Source organism: Hakea prostrata, chromosome 3, assembly GCF_041222555.1.
Source record: "Hakea prostrata isolate BN-2017 chromosome 3, UWA_Hpros_2, whole genome shotgun sequence".
Classification (NCBI taxonomy): domain Eukaryota; kingdom Viridiplantae; phylum Streptophyta; class Magnoliopsida; order Proteales; family Proteaceae; genus Hakea; species Hakea prostrata.
The window spans coordinates 53,970,277-53,988,630 of NC_142602.1; the positions used below are offsets into that span (position 1 = coordinate 53,970,277).

At 38.3% G+C, this 18,354-nt stretch overlaps 1 protein-coding gene across 1 annotated transcript in view; it reads left to right on the forward strand.

Moving 5' to 3' along the window:
- The first annotated feature begins 2,602 nt into the window (after positions 1 to 2,602).
- LOC149022492 (AP-2 complex subunit alpha-1-like) overlaps positions 2,603 to 18,354 on the forward strand; it is a 104,045-nt gene continuing 88,293 nt past the window's right edge. The window contains exons 1-3 of the mRNA XM_089150563.1: positions 2,603 to 8,085; positions 8,170 to 8,267; positions 8,368 to 8,575. Coding sequence (XP_089006689.1) covers positions 8,170 to 8,267; positions 8,368 to 8,575 — 306 coding nt within the window. The 5' untranslated portion in view covers positions 2,603 to 8,085. The remainder of the gene's footprint in view (positions 8,086 to 8,169; positions 8,268 to 8,367; positions 8,576 to 18,354) is intronic.

An 18,354-nucleotide genomic window follows, 5' to 3' on the forward strand; every position in this document is an offset into this window, starting at 1 on the left:
TTCTCTCACATGGGTTTCATATTATTTATTATTTTCTCTCCTCCCTTGATCATATTGGCCCCATATAGATGATACTGTTCCTCATGCCACCATTGTCGTGGCATAGGAGATCCTCCTTGCCCCACAATGGTGGTTACCAAGTAGGAAGATTGGATGGCTCAAGACTTGACCGGTTCCAAGCATGGTCATTAGCTTCTTGTTTTCATCTAAATTGAATTAGGAATACTAAGAAAAGGAGGCATCAGAATTTGCTTTTCCATGTATTAGCTTTTGTAGATCTTAGGGAAGATAGAAGAAGAATGAATTGAAAGGTGAGAAGAAGAAGATTTGAAGGAGCCTAGAAGGCCTTGCGTTCTTATGTAAGCCTCCAAAGCCATTACCATATTTATAGATGAAAAGAACACAAGCAACAATAGGAAACTGTTGGTTGAGTTTTACTAGGAGTTAAACTCTATTAGAGTTTTTGTTCATGTAAGTTTCTATTTCTTATTACCCAAGTAAGGGTATTTATGTAATAGTGTTCTTTCCACTTTATTACATATAGAGGGCTTGAGATCATACTGATTAATAAGCCATTCCACCAAAATTGTGTTTCTCAACATGGCATCAAAGTCTAAGTTCGATTAGGGAAGAGAAAGAAGAAAAAGAAAAGGAGAAAAAGAGCCGCTGCAACTGCTCTGTCACCGAAACCGAAACCGAAACCGAAACCGAAACCGAAACCGAAACCGAAACTGAAACCTCCGACTGCAACCTAACATCACCACCTAGTCCTAGAACCCATCGCAGAAACCGTCCGCCTTCTTCTTCTTCTGATTTCATATTCCGCCTTCTTCTTCTCTGAATTTCTGAAACGTTTTTCTTCTTCTTTGAATTTCTGAAATGTTTTTCTTCTTCTCTGAATTTCTGAAACAAGAACTCCATCTCCATCACAGACTCCATCTCCATCGCAAACTCCATCTCCATTGCAGACTCCATCTCCATCGCAAACTGCATCTCCATCGCAGTTCTGATTTCTGAAACGATATTCTGCCTTCTTCTTTTTTTTCTTCTCCTTCTAATTTGTAGACTCCATCTCCATCGCAGTTCTGATTTCTAAAATGATATTCTGCCTTCTTCTTCTGTTTTTTCTTCTCCTGATTTCTGAAACCTTCTACTGATTTTGTAACAATAGCTTCTACTGATTTTGTAACGATAGCTTCCTGCATCTTTTTCTTCTTCTGATTTCGTTACAGCCTCTTTACATTTTCTTCTTTTGAGTTTTAAAACGATAACTCCTTAAAAACATACTCAACCCTTAAACCAAATCATTCCTTGAACCAAAATTATGAACCAAATCAGACCAGGGGTCTACTTGTAAATCTGTATAGATGAAGGGGTCTTTTTTGAGAATTCACAGTTTTACAGGGACCTATATGAAATTGTTCATCTTTATAGGGGCCTATCTGCAAGTATTCATATTTATAGGGTCTATTTGTAATTATCTATGTTTTTAGGAATTTTTATGTAATTATCCATATTTTCAGGGCCTTTCTGCAATTTTGCATAGATATAGGAGGAAAAAACATGGTGTTCCTTATATGAACTTTTTGAATCGTGGTTTGGCTATTGCATTTTGCAACGTTTTAGTGAAGACTGAAGAACTGCAGATAACTTTTTTCAGCATGGCAACTACCGATGGTTCTACTGCTCCCATTGGCTCCGATCATTACCCCACTCTTTATCTTATTTCATAAGATTTGATGGAACAAATTATTTGATTTTGTCTCGATCTGCTTAGTTGACTATTGTCAGAAGAGGACTTTTTGGACACATTACAGGCACTACTATCAAACCTACTACCCCAAGTGTTTCACAGGATAAATGGATCTCGAATGACTCTCTTATTATGTCATTCCTTTTGAATGAAATCCAAATATTACCCGTGGATACCTATTACTTGATATTACAGCCCAAATCTGGAAGGCTACTACTGAAACATATGGACAGTTGAGGAATGATGCACTTGTTTATGAGCTACGAAAGAAGCTTCATGAGACTACCCAAAAGGAACTGACTGTGGCTTAATATTATGCTGAGTTGCGATCTATTTGGTAGGAATTGAATCATTATGGGGATTATCACCCCACTAATCCAGATGATGTGTCTACGTATAGGAAGCATGTTGATAAGATTTGGGTATATGACTTCTTGGCAGGTTTGAATGTGGAGTATGGTCAGATCAGAGTGCAAGTATAAAGTTGTTCTTCCTTTCCTACACTAAAAGAATCTTATGCCCTTGTTCAGTGTGAGGAGAGCTGTCGGTTAGCCATGCTTCATGCTCCTATTGTGGAGAGATCAGCCTTATAGTCTGTTAGCACTAAATCTGATTTGGCTAAGGAGATTGTCAAGTGTGAGCACTATCACAAACCATATCATACCAATGCCAATTGTTGGAAGCTCCATGGCAACTCATGCACTAACCTCCTATTTCCCATGCTTGGGCGGGTGGTGTCATCTATCGCGCATGGATCCCCGATTTCCAGCTAACGAAAAGAAAAATTCAAACGAAGAAAAAAGTAGAACTCCCGCGGGGCCCGCTGCCACCGGAAGCCTCCCCGATTTTGAGCAAAAAAGAGCACAAAGAAGGGGAAAACCGAAAGCTAATCTTTCTGAGACAGTTTCCACAACACCCTTTGCAGACATTGGTTTTTCACAAGAGGAGTTAGCTACTCTGCGACGTATTCTGCAGTCTTCTACTGCCGGTACAACTTCTACTACTGCTTCTTCCACTACTCATACCAACTCCTTTCTATTTTAGGTAAAACTTTTATAGGCTACCATGTTTCTTCAGTTTCTGCTCCCTGGATCATTGATACAGGAGCCACAGATCATATGACATGTTCATCTTCTTTTTTCTTACATAATGCTTTAATTTCTGGAAAAGATAAAGTTCAAATTGCTGATGGGTCCTATTCTTCCATTGCTGGAAAATGGACCATTCAACATTCTCTATCACTTTCTTTGTCTAAAGTTTTACACGTTCCCTCTTACTCTACTAACTTACTCTCCATCAGTAGTCTTACACATGACTTGAATTGTAAAGTGACTTTTTTCCCATCTTACTATATCTTCCAGGATCTGGTAATGGTGAAGGAGATTGGACGTGGTAAACTAGACAATGGACTTTATTTGTTGGAGTCAATTGGATGATCTACTTCTACTCTGATTGCATCTCCTAATCATGTCTATTCGGTAATATTAGACCTTCAGCAGTGGCACCGTAGGCTAGGTCAACCCCCTCTAGGAACTCTTAAGAAAGTGTTTCCGATTTAGTTTCTTCTTGTAACAATGATGATTTTTTTTGTGAAGCCTGCATTTTTGCGAAGCAAACTTGTTCTTATTTACCTTCTCTTCATAATAGAGAATCTATTACTTTTGGACTAATTTATACTGATGATGTGGGGCCCTTGCCGACGTGTGTCTATTACTGGCCATAGGTACTTTGTCACTTTTATTGATTGTCACTCTCATTCTACAAGGATTTATATTTTAAAACAAAAAAAATGGTGTTTTTCGATATTTTCATGATTCACATAATATGATTTAAGACTCAGTTCAATGCCACTATGAAGATCCTTCGCAGTGACAATGGCACAAAGTATATTGATGGTGAATTTCATAGATATCTCTCTGACTCTGGCATAATAAACCAAACCAGTTGTGTTGATACAGTTGCCCAAAATGGGGTTGCCGAAAGGAATAATCGGCATCTTTTAGAGATAGCTTGTTCACTTATGATTGCTATAAATGTCTCTGACCAATACTAGAGTGATGCTATCCTCACTGCCTCTTTCCTTATAAATAGGATGCCCAGTAAGATACTTAGTTTTAAATGTCCTAATGAGCTTCTTCAGGGAATCTCTTCTTTTATTATTCCTCCAAAGGTTTTTGGATATGTCTATTATGCCAGAATCACCACTCATTATAGTAAGCTAGTTCCCCGTGGCCTATGCTGCATTTTCCTATGGTATTCTGCTACTCAGAAAGGGTACAAATGTTATCATCCTCCTTCCAGGAAAACCATTGTCTCCATGGATGCCATTTTTAATGAGTCTTGCCCTTACTATACACCTCTCCAGGGGGAGAGTCGTAGAGGAGAGGTGCTTTTTCCAACCCTAGACCTTTTTATCACACAGCCACAACACAACTTAGAAGTTCAAGAAGTGTTTCCTGACCAGGGGGAGACTTTAGTATACCTAGGGACTCTAATACTCCCCCTCCGTTTTTAGAACCATGTGAAGAACCTGGCCAGGAGGAGACTACTCCTATGAGGCACATTATTGAGGTATTTCAAAACAAGATTGACCAGAATAAGGAGGTGCAGACTTATCAGAGGAAGAATTACAACCAGCCAAAGCAGATGGAGAAAGGTGACACCTTACCACTTCAGTCTCCTGCTCCAGAATTAGATTCTACTGTTCCCCTTGAGGTCTCTTCTTCTGATCTTCCTATTGCTATTAGAAAAGGAGTCAAATCTTGTACTCAACATCCCATAGCTACATATGTCTCTTATGACTCTTTGTCTGACTCTTGTTGTGCTTTTATATCCTCTCTATCATCATATCTGTTCCTAAAAGTTGGCGGAGATGGAAGGTAGCTGTGGTAAAGGAAATGTAGGCAATGAAGAAAAATGATACTTGAGAGTAAGGAACATTCGGTCGAAACTGGAATTTCGGTCGAAATTTCGACCGAAACTATACACTTTTTTTTTTTTATATTTTTATGTCGGGCATCAAATGGACTCAAAATGATTTGGATTCTTGCATACTACCTATTTTAAGCATAATAAACACTATAGAACTACTAATTTACCAAAAAGGCAATGCAAATTAACATCAAAGTACATACTACATATGAGAAGAAGTGAAAATGTTACCAAATACAAGAAAGAGAGTGCCTGATACAAGAAATACACACTAAGTAACTTGAAAAGCTCCACAATATGCTCAAAAAATTATATACATGCTTCTAATAATAACCTCCTATTTTTAAATAAAAAAATTTTTTTTAATATATAATAATTAAAAAATATATAAAATACACACTTACTATCTTAAAAGGCTCCACAACATGCCCCAAAAATTGCATACATGCTTCCACTAATACTCTTTTGTTTTTAAATTTAATACAAAATAAATTTTTTTTAATATTTAAATATATATTAAATACAGTAAAATTACATAATTAACAGAAAAAAAATTGATTCAACACCATCATAGTAATATGGTGTCTCAACTCTCACATACATTAATTTGAAGCTCATACATCTACTATACATATACATTTTTAGCAATATACATAATTTACTAAATAATTTTTAATAACAAAAAAATAAATAAATAGTAGGAAGAATAAAAAAATACTTAATTTTGACACTACAAATTCATAGATCAACACTCTAAAGTAAACATACTTAAATTTGGAAGCAATCCAAGAAGATTTAAGGCACACAAAAAAAATAAAAAAAATAAAATGAGGAAGTTGGTTACTCACCTTGCAAGATTTGAGAAAATGCACAAATGGAGGAACAAATCTAGTGTTTGAATGAAATGGAGTTGTAGAAATTAGGTGAAAAGAGGGATGAAATCAAAAGAAATAAATTTTTTTTTTTGAAAAGAGGGTCGAAATGTTTGAAGCAATATGGCTTGGTAGGCTCGAAATTGACGATAGGTCGAAAAACAGGTTGAAAATGGACACTTTATAGCATACCATTGTGTCATTTTGGCTCAATATCATATCAAGTCGATATTTTATATCGTATTGACCAAAATTTTGGTCGATACGATACGATATGGGACAATTTTCGTATATATCCTTGTATTTCGTTTCAATTTGGAAAAGTGCAGGCATTTCAACCCAAATTTTGTTAATTTCAGCCGAATTTTGTTCTATGCTTGAGAGCTGGTTACACTTCCTCCAAAAAAAACCAGTGGGCTACAAATGGGTGTTTGTGGTTAAACAAAATATGGATGGATCAGTCAACAAGTTGAAGGGTAGACTAGTTGCATAGGAATTTACCCATACCTATGGGATTGATTATCAGGAGATTTTTGCCCCTGTTGCGAAACTGAACACTGTCAGAGTTTTGTTGTTTGTAGCTGTGAACAAAGACTGAAACTTGCACCAATTGGATGTAAAGAATGCTGTATTACATGGGGAGTTAGAGGAAGAAGTCTATATGGAAATCCCACATGGTTTCTTTGATGACAATACTGAAGGGAAGTTTCTCGGTTGAAGAGGTCAATTATGGGTTAAAACAGTCTCCTAAATGTTGGTTTGGACGCCTCTTGAAGGCAATGACTTCTATTGGGTACAAGCAAAGCAATGCTGTTCATATACTATTTGTCAAGAAATCAGGTATTAACATCACACTTCTCATTGTTTATGTGGATGACATTGTCATCACAGGGAATGATGGTGAAGAAATTCAAAGGTTGAAGGACTTTCTTGGTAGAGAATTTGAGATTAAAAATCTAGGGAAGTTATAGTACTTCTTAGGGATTGAGGTGGCTTGATCAAAGAAGAGTATATTCCTATCCCAAAGAAAATATTTCCTAGATTTGTTATCAGAAGTGGGAATGTTGGGGTGTAAAGCAGCTGATACCCCTATTGAAGCTAGAGCTAAACTTAAAGAAAAAGAGGGAGAACCAGTGGACAAAGGAAGATACCAAAGGCTGGTGGGGGAGTTTATTTACTTGTCCCACACTTGGCTAGACATCGCTTTTGCTGTGGGGATAGTGAGTCAATTCATGCATGATCTGTATTTAGCTCATATGAAGGCTGTTACCAGAATACTACAATATTTAAAAGGAACTCCTGGAAAAGGAATATTTTTGTCACCCACTGATAATCTAAGAGTAGAAGCATACACTGATGCAGACTGGGCTGGATCTCCAGACAGGAAGTCAATTTCAGGTTACTGTACCTTTATAGGAGGTAATCTAGTTACTTGAAGAAGTAAGAAATAGAATGTGGTAGCTTTATCCAGTACCGAAGCTAAATATAGAGCTATGGTTCGTGGAATTTGTGAGCTACTATGCTTGAAAGGCTTACTATAAGATATTGGAGTCCAAGGTCCAAACCCTGTGATGCTATATTGTGACAACAAGGCTGCAATTAGTATTGGTAATAATCTTGTGCAACATGATCAAACTAAGCACATTGAAATTGACAGGTTTTTTGTCAAAGGAAAGTTGGAACAAGGGCTTATCTGCATGCCTTTTGTGAGATCTGGAGACCAAGTGGCATATGTTTTCACTAAGGGTTTGATAGAAGGAGATTTCATTTCTATTGTAGGCAAGTTGGGCATGACTAATATATATGCCTCAACTTGAGGGGGAGTGTTGGTTGAGTTCTATTAGAAGTTCAACTCTATTAGAGTTTTTGTTCATGTAAGTTTCTTTTTCTTGTTACCCAAGTAAGGGTATTTATATAATAGTGTTCTTTCCACTTTATTATAAATAGAGGGTTTGAGATCACACTAATCAATAAGCCATTCCAACAAAATCGTGTTTCTCAACAGAAACTTACAAAATGGAAAAAGAAAACCAGAATAGAACAGGAAACTACTATCTCAATCCTCAAATTAGTGCGAGTGCTAACTTGAGATCCTCTCTCTCTCTCTTCTTTCCCAAATTTGCCCTCTAACAGCTTTATTTGGTAATTTCTCATCTCAGTAGAAGCTTTCCAGAGAAAAACTATTATAGCCAAATTAGCAGCTCTTAGCAGCTCTTGGGAGGATAATAAACACTGTGTGTTCTATTCATTACCCCAAGTAATGCATCTGAATGCTTACCTCCTGCCAAATTTATCCCTTAAGATAAAGACATATTGGAAGAAGCAATTGAATGATAATCAGATGCTCAAAGAGCAGACCATCAACTCTGGAGAACCCTCTCTGGTTCTCAAATCAAAGAGAACTACACCCTTTTTGATATTGTTTTTTGTTGATTTCTAAATTAATTATGTGGATCATGTTTACAGGTTGGGAATATTGGTGGGAGGGAGTTTGCTGAATCATTGGCACCTGATGTCCAAAAATTGCTTGTAAGAAAAAAAAGAATGCAACTTTCCTGGTTCAGTTAGCTTTGAATTGAGTCTTGATGATGCATGGTGCATATCTGTTGTCAGATGTCCAGTAGCTGTAGACCACTTGTCCGAAAGAAGGCTGCTTTGTGTCTTCTTCGTCTGTACAGAAAAAATCCTGATGTGGTTAATGTGGATGGCTGGTGAGTTCAATTTTGTATTTTATATCCACATGCATGTTTTCCACTCCCAGGTTATTGTAATGTGTTCCAATTCATTATGTTTCTTCTTATGCCTTTCCAGGTCAGATCGTATGGTACAGCTTCTGGATGAGCGCGATCTCGGAGTCTTGACAGCTGTTATGAGCCTTCTTGTTGCTTTAGTGTCAAATAATCATGATACTTACTGGAGTTGTCTTCCAAAATGTGTAAAGATCTTGGAGAGGGTTGCAAGAAACCAAGATATCCCCCAAGATTATGCATACTATGGTATCCCATCTCCCTGGCTACAGGTTTGTGCATTTGCTTTTCTGTACTCTCTTTTCCAAGCTCTACATCATGCATATACACAAAGATGCACAGTGTGTGTATCTGAACATAAGTTTTAGTAGGAGAAGCAAAATAAATGCTATAAGGGGATTTCTATATTCAATACCAAGAAAAAAGTACATATATATATATATATATATATATATATATTATATATATATATATACATATTCTGCATGGGAAGATTGCCTTGTTGTCTCTGTTAGATTGTGGCTGTGTCAAAATCTGATATTGTGTATGTCCACCTCAGCTACAAGGCTTATGAGGAAGAAGTCTTGGTCACTTAGCATATCTGTTGAGCTGATTGAATCATCTTTGAAAGTAGTGGATAAGAAAGAGTTACAAGTTCATTACCTCTCATTGAAGATTGATATTTATCCTGCTAGACTTGTGCATCTCTGTTTGCCTTTATACCCCTATATCTGATAGATCATCTCTCACATTCTGTCAAAAACTTTAATAGCCTGAATAAATTAAGGAACTGATGTTAAGAGTTTCACATTAGATGCTCTTTTGTTGAATTGATGCTTTGGCTCATGGATCATGTTAAGACACCCTTAACACGTCAGTTGACATACCAAAGATACATCGTATAATTTTGTACCTGGTTGCAGGAAAATGAATTTTTTGGTAGGTTATGCTAACTGATTTAGGTTTTAGAAAGGAGATGCTCTCATTAAGGTTGTGGCTCATTTTCTTTCCATGATAAGTAGGCTTTGTATTATAAGAGGAAATAACAGAGTAGGCAGCCTCAGAACCCCCATAAGACATGGGGGCAGAAAGAATCATTCCAAGTAAGGTAGTACCTCCTAATCCACATTCCATACAGGATAAAAACCCTATTATTTTTGTTATATACAAATGATTTTTCATCCTTCTTAATGTTGTCTTCTAGTTCCCTGGGAAGGTTTGTGGGCTTCCATAGGGGGATGGGGTCTCAAATAAATTCGGATAAATTGAAGAGTCAAACCGGGGGAGAAAGAGATAGAAAGTGGTTTAGAGCCAGGCCAAGGGGAGAAGGGGGGGGGGGCTTGGTCAAGAAGGAGATCCAAGGGGTGGATGGGACATGGGTGGGGTGGTTGGGGGGATGAGGGTTTTGGTTCAAGGGAGTAGTGGATTGGTCTGGTCAAGCAATGGTGGACTGGATGGGTCTAACAAAGGTCAGGGTGGATTAGTCAGGTCTAGTAAAGTTAGGGGTGGGCCCCAGGGGGAGGAGGGAGTGGTGAGAGGGTTTGATTTGGTTCACAGTGGCAAGATGCTTCAAAGGAAGGACGTTCAAGTGGTGGTCCGGTTCCGTTCACCCAGGTGAGAGGGAGGGGTGAGACCCAGTTACTAGTCACAGGATCTCTCTGAAGAGGAAATGTAACGGGGATGGGGCAAAGAGGAAAAAAGGGAGGCGAGTTCATGGTTTCGACAGGGGAATGTTGCAAGGAAGGGGAAAGGGGGTTGATGTAGCGGAGACAAAGGGGGAGGGTGAAGCAGTCTTATAGCAGTGGGGTTGGCAGTGACTTGGGTAAGGGGATTTACATGGGCAGGCCCCAAAATAAAAGGCGCAGTTGAGATGATGACAACAGAGCATGCTAAAGTGCAATGGGTGGTTAGAACTGGTTCCTTGGGTGAAGACTCCTTTGCAGATGACAAAACAAACTTGCAGCTGTGAGACCAGATCCATATGCAGTGGCACCAAGGACAGGGTCAGTCTCAGGCTTGTTTGCAGTTGCAGCGGCAGCATCAGATGAGGCAGAGATAGTCTCTTCTTGGGCAGAGCAGCAGAGGTGGTCCCAGAGTGATGGGATTGCCCAGGCAGGGAGCTCGACACTGGCTGACCTCAGTGGCAGTGTGACATTGACAGGATCACCTACAATCATAACTGAGGTAAGGGGGCGATACAGTGTACCTGCAACCTGTTGCTGGCAGGAGCAATGAGAATGCATCAGTTGGAGGTGACGGTGCATGAATTGCAACGACAAAGGTACTAGTAGTGATAGCATCAGTTGCATCCCGTTGTTAGCAGGGGCATTCAGCAGCTTCTTTAATGGCAGAGGTGGTGACTGTGTTGGTGTCTATTGCAGCGGGACAAGTAAGGTGAGATAGCATTGAAGGTGGTGGGGAACTTGCTGCTATTGGGATGATGCACAAAGATTTTGCACAAGGTGGAGTGGGAAGGTATCCCATCATACTTTACTGGCTGATCAATGGATAGCCCCTCGTCATCGATAATAGAGATCTGTTGTAATGTGAAGAATTGCTCATCAAAGTATTTTATTGACAAGACCCCAACAGGGTATTTATAGTTACAACCTAGTTATGCCCTATACCAAGTAGGAAAAAGGAAATATAAAAACAAATAGAAATAAAATTCTAAACTTATTAGGAAACATAATCCTATTTTAATTAGAAAACCTCACTCCATGTTTTCAACACTCCCCCTCAAGTTTGAGCATAGATATTTATCATACTTAACTTGCTCATAATGTAATTGAATACCTTTGTGCTCAAGCTCTTTGTGAACACATCAGCTCATTGCTTGTTTGAAGTAACAAAGGTGATTTGGATCAACCCAGCCTCAACCTTTTCTTTGATGAAATGTCTGTCAATCTCCACATGCTTAGTCCTATCATGCTATATTGGGTTATGAGCTATGCTGATTGCTGACTTACTATCTGAATATAACTATATAGGAACTTCCAAATCTGTCCCAACCTCTTTAAGTAGCCCTTTAAGCCATAGTACCTCACAAATGCCTTGAGCAATCGCCCTAAACTTGGCTTCGGCATTGGACCACGCAACCACAACCTGTTTCTTGCTTCTCCAAGTCACAAGGTTACCTCCCACATACACACCATACCCAGTGGTAGACCTCCTATCATCTGGACATCTTGCCTAGTCTGCATCTGTATATGGCTCAATCTTCAAATGTCCATGAGCTGAAATTAAAATTCCTTCTCCTGGAGTAGTCTTCAAGTATCTCAAGATCCGATATACTACATCGAAGTGTGAGGAGTAGGGATCATGCATATACTGGCTATACTGGCTAACAAGACTTACTGCAAATGTGATGTCAGGTCTAGTGTAAGATAGATAGATCAATTTTCCCACTAATTTTTGATACATTATCTTGTCAACTGGTTCTCCTTCCTTTGCCTTCAAGTGTAGGTTAGTCTCAATAGGAGTCTCAGCAGGCTTACATCCTAGCATCCCAGTTTCCTTAAGAAGATCCAATGTATACTTCCTCTGGGATAGAGATATATCGCTAATAGAATATGCTAACTCTAAACCTAGGAAATATTTGAGTTTTCCCATGTCTTTGATTTCAAATTCAGTTTCCAAAAAAGTCTTCAATGTTGAAATCTCATCCTCAGTACTGCTTGTGATCACAATATCATCCACATATGCTAAAAGTATAGTAGTGTGGGAACCATCTCTTTTAATAAACAAAGTGTGGTCTGCATTGCTCTGTTTATAGCCATTAGATATCATTGCCTTATAGAACCTTTCAAACCACGCTTTTGGAGATTGCTTTAATCCATATAAAGCCCTCTTTGACTTGCACACTTTCCTATAAGTCTCTGTAGTAGAATATCCATATGGTATATCCATATATACCTCTTCTTGAAGTTCTCTATGCAAAAAAGCATTCTTCACATCTAATTGTTGTAAACTCCACCTTTTTTTAATTGTATATGAAATAATAGTACGAACTGTGTTCATCTTGGCAACATAGGCAAATGTCTCCTGGTAATCAACGCTATAAGTCTAAATGAAGCCTTTAAGCCAGCAATCTTGCCTTGTACCTTTCAACAGTCCCATCTACATTGTGCTTGATCACAAACACCCATTTGCATCCAATAGTTTGCTTTCCTATGGGCAAAGTCACAAAGTCCCATGTTTTTTTTTTTTTCTTTTTCCAGAGCTTGCATTTCCTCATTCATAGCTTCCAGTTTGAGTGAGATAATGCTTCCTGCCAAGTGTTAGGAATATAAGTAGAGGACAAAGAGGAAATAAAGTTTTGAAATTTTGGAGATAGTGACTGGTATGAAACATAATTGGAAATAGGATGTTTGGTGCAAGTTTGAGGCTGCTTTCTTAATGCAATTGGTAAGTCCAAAGTAGGATTAGAAGAAGGGTCAAAGACAGACTCACCTGGAGGAACGGATTGTTTAGGGCCAAGAACCAAAGCTTCTGATTGGCTTGGTTCAGAAGGGGTCACTCGTTGCTTTCTTTGATAAGTTTTCAGAGGTATTGTCTCCCCTTTTATATCATCCACCAGCTGTTCCTGTCCGGTCATTCCATCTTCCAAAGGAGGATCATCTGCAGGAATCTCAAGAGAAATATTAAAAGGAGGAATCAACACTAGAACTTCTTCACTAAAACTCTCCCCTTGAAGAGGTGTAGGGAAAAAAAAGAAATTTGTTCCTAGAACACAACATCCATAGAGACGAAAAAACGACGAGAACTAGGATGATAACACTTATACCCATGGTGGGAGATCTCGCCACTAAGAAAAAGCGAGATCTCGGTCGAGATCTACCAAAAAATGGGCGTAATCTCGGTGGCCCATCTTGGTGGGTTTTAGGGCCCCAGTTGGGCTAAAACTTGGTATTTAGCCTATTTAAGGCCTTTTGAACACATTGGTGGCCTTAGATTTGTGAGAAAATAGCCCTAACTATGTCTTCTAAGTCGACCCTATGTGTAAAACCTAAATTCTGTGACCCTATTTGTAAAACTGAAATTCTGTGAAATGCAAGGTTAGACAACATGTAATGTAAAGATATCAAGTAATTCAAGTTATCAAGTATTAAATACATTAACATTACACATCAAGTATTCAAGTGATCAAACTATCAAATAACTTAAATAGTTAAATGTCTTCAAAATTTTACAACCATAAGAAGTTTTAGACTTTTAGTTAGTCATAAATCATAATCCATAAGTTTACAATCACAACAAGAGTACAAGAGACAAGAGTAACAAGATTTGTAGATTACAACTTACAACTTACAAGACTATAAGAGTATCACTCAACACTTTGCATCAATTGATTCTGAACGGTGGCCAAATATGACTCCCAAGTCAACCCATCACTGTAGTATGTCACATATCGGTTTATATGGAACTGATATGTCTCCATGTCAGAATACTGGAGGAATAACACTCTGGATAACCGTTAATCGTGGGTGGGTGAAAGTGCCATTCTTGTTTTTGTTGTTCATATAGCTGTTGAGTATGTGGGTAGGGGTTTCTAAACCACTTAGTTAACAACCCACCTTCACTCCCATATTTGTACTCTCCAGGTGCAGGGTCTTGAGGAATAGCATGACCTCCATAAGAAGAATACCCACTATAATCTGACCCGGTGCTGTGATCCCCGTATTGGTACCCTGATGACTGGCAAGTGTCCAAACTCTGTTGTTGTGAATCACTATGACCATGATCTAGGCTCATGCTTCCCATGTTCAATTCAAGATCATGCATGCTCGCTTCATCATTCGTTTGCCCCTGGTTTGATATGCTCTTCCTACTCCTAGCATAAGTCCGAGAGATAGGGAACTGTGGCTCGTATGTTTCGGATGACTCGGACCTGGTGGAGGTGACTCCCTTTGTTGACGCCGACTTCCACCAGCAACACCACTAGCCTGATTGCCTCCATGACTCGATGGCTGACTTGGGCCACTTGGCCCTCTGTTATCATCGGCATCATCTGAACCCCCACTACTGGTTGTCACCTCAGTTGTTTCAAGTCGACCAGGTGGCTCCACAAATGGTATAGTTGGTCCTTTTGATGCTGCTACAGTAGCTTGACCCTCATCAGAAGACACATGCTCAGCCACAACATCTAGGCCCATAGCAACAGCAGCAATGGTAGGATCCGGCTGCCCTCTTGGCCCATCCAGCACTGGGCCACCTCGATCCTTAACCCACTGATATATGACATCATCTTCCTTATCTTTTGGGGGGGGGGCGTGGAATATATCAACTCAATCGGTTCACGATTGTCGTCATCTATATCATCTTGTATGTGCCCTACTCTCAATCTCATGTTGTAATTCACATACACTAAGTCCTCGAGCCTCTTACTCCCCAATCTGTTCTGTACCTTACTATGGATGAGCAAGAAGGTGTTGCAGTTCCTCTCGCAACCAAAGGATGAGCAAGTTTGTGAGAGTACTTTAATTGCTATGTCCCTGAGATTTAGCACACTAGTTCCATATGGCACCCACCAGTCAGCTACATAATCAAAAATAAGAATGCATTAGGCAAGTAAATCTTAATATTTATATAACTTATCAGTTATCATTTATAGAGTTATAGACTTAATGACTTATAGTAATGGACTATTTACCAGGATCATTTTTTTCCTAGTTGCAACTGCAGAAGGCTTTCCAAAACTCCTAGAGGCATCCATGAACTCCCTAATTTGTACTCCAATTCTTCAATTATTGTATTATGTATATGCTTAATGCACTAATGCAAGAAGTTGAAGAAACAATTGAATAAGTTCTCACCTCTCCATTAATTGTCCCTTGCATGACGGGATTTGACACAAGCTTCTCCACCACGTCTTGCACCGCATTCATCAACCTTACATCAAGCCCCAGATCATTCTTGTAATGGTACTTTGGGTTGAGGTAGTAAGCTTGCATTATGGAAATAAAAAGTTTGGTTAGTTTTGGTTGTTTACTTGTTTACAAATTATAAATTTTAAGTTATAACAAATTAAGAATGTAAATTAAAGTATTAACAAAAACTTAAAGACTTAAAAGTGACTCACCAGCCAAGTGCAAAGGATGCATCAAGTGCGTATCCCATCTATTATCGATGATCCTCTCGTAGGATTTGAAGGAGCTAGGGGCAGCAGCTCTAACGAACTCTTTCATTTGCTTGAGGGCAGCATATATGTGGGCTTTTTCTCTGAATCCACCATCCTTAAAACAAACACAATAGGCTCTATAATGCCCACTGTCCTATTCAGCTGCCTCCAAAAGGAATCATCAGCAATGGTTTGTTGAGCTAGTACTGCATTAGGATGGCTAGATTCATGCCAATCAAACCACTCCTCACTTGCAAACATGTGCCGTAGACCCACCACTTTCTTCTGGAAGCTTTTCAGAGCTACATAGTTGGTGGCAAATCTAGTCAATCCAGGTCTGACTAGATCACCCTTACAGTGGTTCCTCATCATCTTCAGCACATAACCAAGGTTATAAATAAAATTACTTACCCTTTTAGCCCTGTCAACCACATTATTGATTGACTTTCTTTTTCCTAAGTCCTTCAACATAAGATCAATCGAATTTGCTCCATATGGTGTCCAAAAGAGGTGGATTCTGCTATTCTTCTTCTTCATCAACATTTCACCAGCTTTTTTAAAGTTAGCAATGTTATCTGTGACAATTTGGATAACATTCTTTGGCCTTACCTCGAGGACCACCTCCCTAAGAAGCCTGTAAAGGTAGTCAGCATCTTTGATTTTATCTGAGGCATCCACTGACTTAAGGAAGGATGTCTTTCCATTGCAGCTCGCCATGAAATTAATGATGGACTGTCTAGTAGGACCAATCTATCCATCAGCCATCACAGTAACACTATATGTACTCCATTTTTCCTTTAATGAACCAATGTATTCATCCACCTCCTGCTATTCCTTTGGTAAATATTTATTCATTACTTCCCAAGTTGTTGGGCCTTTAACGCCTACACCTGCCATAGCAACTGCATTGATTATCCCTTGATGGTATGGTGTTTTGGCTACATTGGTTGCAATGTTGTTGTAGAGCATGAATTTGCTGATTGCCAACCTAGCTTCCTCCTCCCTACTGCCTTCTTTACCTCCAACAAACATATATGGAATGCTTATTTGATAGATGTTTACAATACTTGAAGAGGGAGGGGTCTTGGTCAAATGTGGCATCATAATGTCTAGTCTTCCTCCTCCTTTCGATCCTCTCACTTCCATGAAAACTATGTCTAGGTGGCATGGATGCCCCTGACCCCGAACCACCTGCTCCTCTTGTTTGCTCATATTGCCTCAGATTCTCAACATGTAAGGATTGTCTGTTAGCTTCCATTGTAGCCTTCATCTGTCTCCACTTGGCCCGTGACTCAACACCCATAACCCTCCTCTTTTCATCGTCGCTTGACTCATCATCAACATCAACAAAAGGTCTAGACAACACTGTATCCTTAAATTCCCTTTGCTTTTGTGCCATCTCGTCCTTTTTTTGTTTCCCTCCCTTTAACGTTGTTGCAATTGCTTTTTGCACTTCATAAGGAACCTTGGGACACTTGGAAACATCTTTGTAGCCACCAGCCAAATGTTGCTTTAATCTGGTTGAACCATCAGAATTCAAAGTCTTGAGGCAATACTTGCATTGGGATTTTTTCTTGTCAGCAGTCAATGGATCCCCATGCTGCCAAGCAATGTCCTGAGTCCCACTACCAGTGCCACCCCTCCCACTAGTTGCCATTTAAGATACAAGTGTACATCATTAAAATGCATACATCAAGGAAAAAATTTCGATCGATATGGTAATTTCGACCGAAACTGGATACTTTTTATCCGACTCTTGAAAAGTCAATTTCGAGCCTCAAATGCACTCAAATTGATTTGGATTTTTGCATACTACCTATTTCAAGCATAATAAACACTATAGAACTACTAGTTTACTAAAAAACTACTGAAAATGTAACATCCAAGTATCCAACATTCCAAGTATATAGTACATGAATTAGAGAAGAAGCGGGAATGTTATTACTTAAAAGTTTAGTGAGCTACAAGTCTATTCTACACATAAACTATCTTAAAAATATCCACAACATGCTCCAAAAATTGCATACATGCTTCCACTAATACTCCGCTATTTTTAAATTTAAAACAGAAATTAATTAGTTTTTTTAATATTTAAATATTTTTTAATTATTTAAATATATATTAAATACAGTAAAATTACATAATTAATAGAAAAAAATTAATTCAACACCATCACAGCAATATGGTGTCTCAACTCTCACATACATTCATTTGAAGCTTATACATGTACTATACATATACATTTTTAGCAGTATACATAATTTAGTAAATAATTTTTAATAACAGAAAAAAAAAAAAAGTAGGAAGAATCAAAAAATAATTTTGACACTACAAATTCATAGATCAACACTCTAAAGTAAACATACATAATTTGGAAACAATCTAACATGATTTAAGGCACAAATGAAACAAAAATAAAAAAATGAGGAAGTTGGTTACTCACCTTGCAAGATTTGAGAAAATGCACAAATGGAGGAGCAAATCAAGTGTTTGAAGGAAATGGAATACTAGAAATTAGGTGTAGAAGGGGATAAAAGCAAGAGAAATCAGCAAAATTTTCCAAAGGAGGTCGAAATATAGAGGGCGATATCGCTCGGTAGGTCAAAATAGCGTAGATAGGTCGAAAAGTGGCTTGGTTTTGTTTCGACCATATCGATCGATATTTCGACCATGTCGATCGATTTTTGTTTCATGGCATACATGAATGTTCCCAAATAATCATTAGAATAATTTTTAGATACATAAAAACATGTAAAAACAATTTATAAAACAACAAAACACACACTTTGTTCTAAGATAACATATATACAATGCTCAAACAAACATGTTTGTATTTTTAAAATAAACTACATAATATAAACATCATTTAAAAAAAAAGATAAATTTTTAATAAAATATTATTTTTTATAATATTTTATTTAATTATTTAAA